The following is a 9,240-nucleotide window of genomic DNA, read 5'->3' as shown; positions in this document are numbered from 1 at the left end:
TCCGGCGTGAATCTGAGAAATCGGGCCGGCAGCGCGCGCTCTTCCGCCAGCCTATTGGAAGCGCTGCCACCGGAAAGCGCCAAGTTCTCCAACTTCAACCATTTGCCACTCCCGCTCCATAGAAACGCCCCGTTGAAAGCCAAGCCGGAGCTACGTAACGAGACGGAGTTCGAAGTTGGCTCGGAGTAACAACCAATCCGAAGAGCGCTCCGGCTTTTGGTGTTTTTTTATTCCTCGAGGTCGGCACGTGAACCGGAACGCCCTTCCTTGAGGTCGACCAATCCCGGTGCCGCCTCACGAACGCCACGCCCTCCTCTCACCCCCCTCCCGCTCTCTCCCGCGGTGTTGTGCAATGGAGAAGCGAAAGCCCGGAAACTCTTACTCCGATCATCCCCGAAGCGGGCGGCTGTATTTGGAAACATGACCCAGAACTGTAATGGGAGCGGCGGCTACACGCAACTTAGCGTTTCTGCGCGTTCTCCCAGCCAACATCGCCAGTCGGTGGGCCGCGGGACCGCGGATACCAGGTACGTGCGAGTGACCGCTCCCCTTAAATAGCCCGCGAGGAGCTTGGGAAGCGGAAGGGTCAGCCGCGTTTCCAAAACTTGATGGGAGGGTGCTGATGCCGCGCTCGGGGAAGGGAACGTGTTGTTCGGTGGGTGCGTAATTCGCTCAGCCGGATAAAATGGACAAGATTCTTCTTAAGATGGGTCCTGGAGTGGCTTATGGGCTTCCCTCTAAAGCAGTGTTTCTCAACCTTGGTAGCTTGAAGATGGGTGGACTTCAACTCCCAGAATCCCCCAGCCAGCACTGCTGGCTGGGGGATTCTGGGAGTTGAAGTCCACCCATCTTCAAGCTTCCAAGGTTGAGAAACACTGCTCTAAAGAAAAACGTCGTGTCGGAAGTTTATTGCCTATCTTAATATCTTTTTATGTTATCTGACAGAATAAGATGTTCCAATCCTGAAAGAATGTGGGGTTGGGGGGGGGGGGGAAAGAGGGATAAAAACTTGGTTGGGATGATGCTTGCAAGGAATGGCTCTTTGCTTTTGCAGTTGGCTTTATCTGAGGAGAAACCACTTCTAGGGGAATAAATGGATAGTTGAAAGTTGAATACCAGCATTTATTTAGTGTATGGCAAATACATGGACTTATAGTGGTTCAAATATTAATGTCCAGTCAAGGACAGCAATAGGATAGCAACTAAAAATAAGCACTATTAGTATGTGGCCCCAGAAGTTTGCACATACTACAATCACCATATGGAAGAAGGGCAAGCAATGTGACCATAAAGGGAGAAAAATACAATATTTATTTCTAGGTCGTGTTCAAAATTCCTTTGTACTAAATAGTTAAAAAGAAGTTCCATTTCTCACTATGTAGCACAGAAAGAAAATGGACTCTGGAAAAGAAGGTGCTCTCCTCCTGCAAAAGTATTGTGTTTCCTTTCTCTTTGGTTTGCCTTGAGATTATATGAACTATTTTCTGGATTTCAGAGGAGAAAAGGAATCCTTTTCACATTATGTAGCTAATCTGAGAATTGCCAAATATTGGATGATATTCTGAAAGGCAAACTTAATATTTTATAGTGCTTTAGAATTGACTGAGATATGAACAGGATGTCTGGGAAAGCTAGATGCTGAAATAAGGGTAGAAGGAAAATGCATTTTGGCATGATCAATGAGGAGAGTTTCCCGGGTTAGAGGAAGTTCAGAGGTGGGTTTTTTTTTTTTTTTACAGATTCAGAACAGACTAAATCTTACCATAATAATTCTAAATTCTGTTATGATAAAAAGTATATTAATGGGAGGTAGAACCGCTGGACATAGCCACACAGCTTTTGGTATAACTTTGATGGTAGAATTTTGGCACTGTTGAAGTACTTCATTGGCACTATTAATATTTGAGGGAAATATAACCAATAAGGAGAGGACTGAAAGATACATTGATTCTTATTCTCAGGGAATTATTATATAGAAGAGCTAAGTCATAATAGGGTTTGTCCGGTTTTGACTTAATGCAACAATATTTGATCCCGATCATGGATACACAACAGTTGAGAGACCAGCACATGTGGAGAAGCTAGGAAATGTTAAACATTTATACAGTACATTAAAAAAAAAAAATGTGATTTATTCCTCATATCTTACCTTGTACATTTAGTTATTACGCCATAAACTCTCACTATGCTGCCAGGTAAAGCTTTGCTTTTTATTTTACACCTAGAACACAAACCTTTCTGTGAGGCTGTGCATATGTTGGTCCCTCAGCTGTCAAGCAGCTAGGAAACCACTAATCTGGAATATATCCTAAATTAAACTATTAGTGGCATTTAGAATATCTTCTTGTAATATAAGTTAGCATAGCATTTAAGCCATCTGATGAGATGGGTTGTAATTAATACAGTTTAAGTCAGTTTAATTTTTGCTTAATATGTAGATTAGCAATAAAATAAATTATTATGATGGGTTATTAAAATCTTGTGTATTCCTAAAAATTTTATTCAGTTGTAAGCATGGAATCTCATATCACTGTTTTATTGTACAACATTTTTTAGTGTGTGAGACACTAGTAATGTTGCCATAATGTGATGTTCATTAGGAAAAGTGTCATTACTATACTTCAATTTTTACTATTGCTATTCTTACAACTGGTAGAAAGAAAACATTTTTAAAATTTGATAGAAACTCCGACTCAGGTATTGTTTGTTGACAATACATTTATATTAATAATGTAGCATCTAGGGTACATCTAAAAAGATCTGATTGAGAGAAAGAATTTACTGTATGTTTTAAAATGTCCTTTCTGAACATTGCTAAGTTTTTATTATGTTTGTTTTTTTATTATAGAAGCAAATGTATTACTGACTTTTTCAAACCAACTGTCAAACAAGGTAAGCAATGTTTCTTTTAATTTAGATAGCTGTGTGGCTTTTTGTGTTGAGTGGCCTTTACATTTGATTTATATATAAATAAATGTATGTTAAAATTTTTATAAAGTTGTCCTCCAATGAAAAATCATATGCAGTTGTATACATTAACAAAATCAGAATTTCAAAAGTTGTGATTTAATGCGAGGAAATGTGATATATAGTGCCATGCTTCTTGGCTAGACAATGGAAGGGATAAAGTTCATAGCTGAAACAAATATGAAATATGGTAATGTTCTGTACTTGTTAATGAATGTTTACTGATTCATAGAGATTTTATGAACAGCTGCATGTATCTCATAAAATGGACTAGAAATGAAGCCGGCTTAAGAAATATTTTTCCAGATTTAACCACTTTCCTTCACTTTAAGTGCTGTGATGTAGAGGTATTTGGTCTGGACTACTGTTATTATAGTCCCTTTTTGGTAGATTCTTCTGCTTCTCTCGTCCCAGGAACTACACGTTCCCCCTTTTGTGATCATATTTTCTGAGGACTGGTGAAAACAAATGATGGTTCTATTATTCTTCCTTAGTGGATCCTCTGACAATTGGGATGGAATTATGCTATTATATAGGCAGTTAAATTTCCAAATCTCAGTAACTTGAAGGAACTAAAACAATTTGCTAATAATAATGTATTGGAATAGCTGTCCCAAGATTGGAATATTACAATTACAACATTTCTCCTTTAATCCATATTTCTTAATATTATCTACAACTGCCCTTGGCTTTGATCACTGACCATACTAGTTGAAGCTGATTGAATGTTGCCATCCAAAATAACAAGAGAAAATAAATTGCCTGAAAATAGGTCTACACTGATGGTAGTGTCCCTTATGTTTTTCCTATTCAGTTGAAATGCTGGGTTCTCTTACCTGTAAAGTATTTATTGGTATTACTGAGCAGTTAGTATTCTTACAGCTCAGTGATGGCTAACCTTTTTGCCATCGTGTGCCAGGAAAGGGGGGACCGCGGGGGGTGCGTGGACACACTCATAATTCTATGTGCCCCATGCATGCGTGCATGATCCCCCCCTCGCTCCTGGCATGCGATGGCCCACTAGGCCCGTTTTTCTTCCTCCCCAGGCTCCAGAGCCTTTCTAGGAGTCTGGGGAGGGCAAAAATGGCCTTCCCCACCTCCACCCCCGCAAGGCCCTCCGGAGGCCAAAAACGGCCCGTTTGCCAATTTCTGGTGGGACTGGAAGGCCCATTTTTCTCCCCCCAGCCTCCAGAGCTTTTCTATGAACCTGGAAGTTGACAAATGGGCCTCCGGGGGGGGTGGGGAAGGCCATTTTTGCCCTCCCCAGACTCCTAGAAAGGTTCTGGAGCCTGGGGAGAGAGAAAAACAGGCCTTCCCCTCCACCCCCTGAGGCCCTCCGGAGGCAGGAAACAGCCTGTTTCCCTACTTCTGATGGGCCGAGAAGGCCCAAAAATCAGGTGTGGAGCTGAGCTCGCGTGCCCACTGACATGGCACGCATGCCATAGGTTCGCCATCACGGTTATAGCTGATACATTTCTTGCTGTGAAATATAATTCAATTGTATGACTTAGACCAGGGCTGTCAAACCCGCGGGCCAGATGCTTCACGTGCTAGTCATGCCCATGCCCGGTTTAGCAAAGGGGAAAAAAGTTGCGATATGTCATATGATAACAATGTGACAACACACATTTGACACCCCTGACTTACATCATAGGCAAATAACATTTTTTGACTCCAAGAACCCATTACTGGGATCTTGCATGTTTTTGATTCTCTTGGAAAGATTTAATCTTACCTAAAGAGATTCCAAACAATGTCTTGGAAAGGATATTCCTCTCAAAAATCTAGTAGGTGGTGCAGTATTAACCTCTTGTTCAAATAATCTCACCCAAAGACATATATGTTTCAATAAATATAAAAAAAATATTTAATTATCAATAGTCAGGGACTTGTACTGGCCTTTGGAATATGACAATTGTGACATGCTTCATGAGATTGTAGAAATTGTGTATGATTAATCTGTTATTCATTTCTTTCATATGTATTAATGAAGACAGAACTGGGTTGTGCTCTCCAGAAAAAGGAAATGGACAAGCTGGACATACAGTTTCATGTGTAGACCATGTTAAAAAGAATACATCATCTTCAAAGCAAAATAGAAAGAAGAAATTGCCTTGCTCACCATCAGGCAGAAGCCCAATAATTGATGCTTTATTCCGAAAGGCTAAGTCAGAGAAAAACAACAGTTCAGAAAATGGTGTTTGCATGAAATTTAATCATCCAAAACCTGTGGTTCGGAGACTGTTCATATCTAATGCCTTACCTGACGGTTCTTTCCTATTAAAAGATCATATTAACACAACAAATTTGGAAGGAAATGAGAACTATCCTGTTCAGACAAGAACACATTTAATAGATAATGATAGTAGACAACATAAAACAGAACATGAAGACCTAGACACAACTGGTTCAAGCTTGAATAAATGGCCTTCCACTTCAGGAAATAACAGTCTGAAGAGCCACGTAACTCAGTGTCAAAAAACAATCTATTCCAGGTTGCCACAAGTCAGCCCAATTAGTTCTTCATCTCCGAAATCATTAGGAACCGTTGGCAGAAAGAGACAAAAGAAGGTGAAAAAAACTGCACCGTTGTTTCTGAAAATAAATCTTTAGAAATTATTTTTTTCTATTCATGTATATTTAAAGAATAATAACTGCATAGCTTATTAATACAGGTAGTCCTTGATTTATAGCAACAGCATTTAGGCCCATAGCGCTTTACAGCACTCTCTGGGGTAGTTTTGCTGTATAGAAGCATTATTTGAATATTGCCTGCAACAATCTGGGTCCTCGTTTTACCAACCTTGGAAGGATAGAAGGTTGGGTCAACCTTGACCCCGTCAGGATTGAACTCTAGGCTGCACTTTAACCACTGCATCACCAGGGCTGAAACCGGTCACTTAGTTCAGAGTTATAGCAGATACTCCTCTCAAAATTACTTACTGCCTGGTTCCAAAATTATGGCCAATGTAGCGCCTCTGCAGTTGTTCACCCTTATGACTGGCTGTATAAATGCTGCAGCGCCCCCCACCCCATTTATTTCCTCCCTTTCTCCACCCCCACCCCCACTGAGTCCCTGCAGGCCTAGGGTCTCCTTCCCACCAGGTTGGGCCCAACACCTTCCTCGCCTTTTGAAGATCTCAGGAACTCAGGTTAGGGAAAAAGGATAGTTTGCTCCATTCCTGGGCCACATGGTGTAATCCTGGAAGTACCCACCATGTTTTGGATAGCCACATTGAATTGTGGGTACTCCAAAAGTAACAGCTAATTCCAGGATTGCACCACACAGATCAGGAATGGAACAGCTTGCTCTGCATGGCACAGTGCAGAAATGGCTGTCATTTTTTCTTTGACTTTAAAATAATTATCCTAATTTTATTAAGAAAGCAAGGGTTTAACCCAGTGTCCTAATGCAGGCTCTACTGCAGCTATGAGCTCATAGTTTCTTCTACAGCTCCTGACCCTCAAAATCACAAATCCACCAGAAGAACTCTGCAATCTCCTTATGAGGAGCAACCTTTTAGAGCTCAAGAGGGTGGTCTCTTGGCTTTTCCTTGTCTGGCTTAATGCCTGAGTGCTGGTCTTGGGCAAAATGTTGTCTCCACTCCTTTGAAGAGTCAACCTGCCATTTCCTCACCCAGAAGCTAAAAAAAGCTCTAAATGTTTATTAGGTTTTTAATTGTACTAAACCATAATGTAGTTGGGTTTTACATCACTGTGTTATGTGACAGTAGCAATTGTGACACAGGCTATCTTTAGCACAAATTCTGAACTTGGCCAATGTAATTATTTTCTGAGGAGAGAGGTGCTTCACTTTGATTGGTTTACTATAAACTGAAACTCCTTTCTACCTTTGAATCTGTTTAAATGTTTATCAGTTCTAAATTTATTACTTCTTCTAAGATGCTGTGATTCTGCAGGTGATATTTTAACTGCTTCAAATAAACAGTCATGGTACTGTTTAAGCCTGAAATGTCTGCTATACTGAAAAGATCTATATTCTGTAAAAGCTTACCTGTATATTCTAAAACCTTTTTCTGTATATTCTTATTTTAAGGGCATCAAAGATTTCTTAAGAAAAAATTCAAGCTCAGCTTCACTGGAATCTTCTTCAGGTACAAACAGCAACATAAATGATGTAACATAAAATTTAAAAATATATATGCTATCTCATTACACCTTGGCTATTATTCAAATAAATTATATGGCCACCCCTCTTACAACAATGACTCAGGGTATCATATAAGAATTAAAGCAATGAGAACATCCATATGTAATCCACAAAGCCTGAAGTTAAAGGGGGAAAAAACCCTCACTGCAATCAAAGAATCCACATCAGAAGTAGATCTCACCTAACCACCAAATTTTAGGAGTAACAGCCAGGTCTTCAAAGCCTTGAGAAAGTTTAACACTGTCAGGACAATACAGTTTTTGGAGGGATGTTATTCCACAGGGCAGGTGCTGTCACAAAGAAGGCAACTCCTGGTTGCAATAGCATGGCACTGTGATGGAAAGGACCTGGAAGATGCTCTTTGCACAACTAGGGCTTTATAGGTGATAACCATCACCTTGAATTGCATTCAGATGGCTACTGAGAGTGCAGTTCATGAAACAGCAGTGCTATATAAATGTAGCAAGAAATGTCAAAACACGACTGCTGCAGTTTTGTGGACCAGCTGCAGCTTCTGAATGCTTTTCAAGGGCAGCCCCATGTAAGATTTGTTTCAGAAATCCAGATGGAATATAACTAAGGTATGATTCACCATGACTAAGGCTTTTTTGGTTCGGGAATGGATGCAATTGTTGCACAAGATGAACCCACGCAAGGCTCCCCGCTCCCACCCACAGTTGCCACCTGTTCTTTGAAGAACCTTTAAATTGCCTATCAGATCTGCAGCTCCTGGCCCTCAAAGTCACATAAATTATATGCCAGGCAGAATTAAAGATGACAAGTCTCTGGAATCAGTGGGGGAAGGGGCTTTATATTCCACAGCTATCCAGTCTTACTGGAGTTGAGACAAAGCCTCTTGTCCCCCACAGTCCTCGGGCACTGGGAAAGGTTCTTGGCAGCATTGCTTGGTTGGCCCATGGTGGAAATGTAAAACTGGGTATTATCAACATAGTAATCTCACCCAGCAGCTTCATGTAATATGTTAAGTAAGAGTGGGGAGAGGATAGAGCCCTGAGGAGCTCCACAAAGCAGGGACCTCTAAGACTGACTGGAACCAGCCTTAAAGAACAGAGAAACAATATTAATATAGTGTCTCCTAATGCCCTGAGCCACCAAGAAAGATTCTGTGACTGATGGAAGGCCACTGTATTCCATTTGCAAAACAATTCTATACATAATTATTTGGAAGTAAATCCCATAGAATTAATTAATAAAAAAAGAAGGGCACTGTGTAGCAAGAGCTTCAATGTCATGCATGCCTTTTAGCTCCAAAATTCAGAGTTGCTTACATAACTTTTAAGCTATTATCTTGTTTACTATCCCATGATCTCTAGCTGACTGAACTTGCTAAAAGTTGTAATTTTAAAAACTGATACCTATTTTTCAGACTAAAAATATTTAAAATTATATTTTTTGTGAAGATGTCATTTTAAATCCTAACTCCAAATTTATGTATGCTATGAATGTTTAAAAAGCTACATTTATAAACCCAAGTATAGTTACTTATTGCATTTTTGAACTGCCCATCTCACTCCTTGGGATGATTCTAGGTGGCTTACAGTATAATAGAAATATAGATTAAAACATATATTCATTGGTTCATCAGTTTCTTATATTTTTTGATGTTTCTAGTCTTTTTACTCATTAAAAGAGCAAGAACTTACATGCTTATAGAAGAGAATATATGTAGCTTAGGCTTGAACTGTGGAGTCCTTGGTGCTGTCTGAGCTTGTTTATTCAATTGGGTAATCTCTTCAGGGATTAGCATGTAAACAACCAAGCTCAGACAGCACCAAGGACTCCACAACATACAAACTTCTGACCTTGTAAGATATTGTTTTGTAACTCTCTTATCTCTCACATTTTTTGCTTAATCTTGAGCTATGAACTTTATTCATAGCTTAACATTTTTTAACATCCTATTCATAATTTATTAATTTCATAACAATAGTATTGAACTACTTTAGGGAATTAAATACAGTACCCAGTTCCTACAACATTTAATTTCCTGAGGTTTACCACTTCAAAATGTATACTGCTTAACATTATACGTTTTGTGTATGTGCATGCATGCAAGAGGAGAGAATAATCACGTTCATTAT

General features: G+C 39.8%; 1 protein-coding gene across 1 annotated transcript in view; it reads left to right on the top strand.

The window, feature by feature from the left end:
* Nucleotides 1-420: 420 nt before the first annotated feature.
* SLF2 (SMC5-SMC6 complex localization factor 2) overlaps nt 421-9,240 on the top strand; it is a 35,069-nt gene continuing 26,249 nt past the window's right edge. The window contains exons 1-4 of the mRNA XM_070945441.1: nt 421-527; nt 2,849-2,892; nt 4,961-5,538; nt 7,025-7,082. Of these exons, the coding sequence (XP_070801542.1) occupies nt 421-527; nt 2,849-2,892; nt 4,961-5,538; nt 7,025-7,082 (787 nt within the window). The remainder of the gene's footprint in view (nt 528-2,848; nt 2,893-4,960; nt 5,539-7,024; nt 7,083-9,240) is intronic.

Source organism: Pituophis catenifer, unplaced genomic scaffold (genome assembly GCF_029215685.1).
Source record: "Pituophis catenifer annectens isolate HBS135680 unplaced genomic scaffold, rPitCat1.0.hap2 SCAF_6, whole genome shotgun sequence".
NCBI classification, from domain to species: domain Eukaryota; kingdom Metazoa; phylum Chordata; class Lepidosauria; order Squamata; family Colubridae; genus Pituophis; species Pituophis catenifer.
Note: the sequence above shows the minus strand (reverse complement) of the source record. Positions and strands in the feature narration are given on the sequence as shown.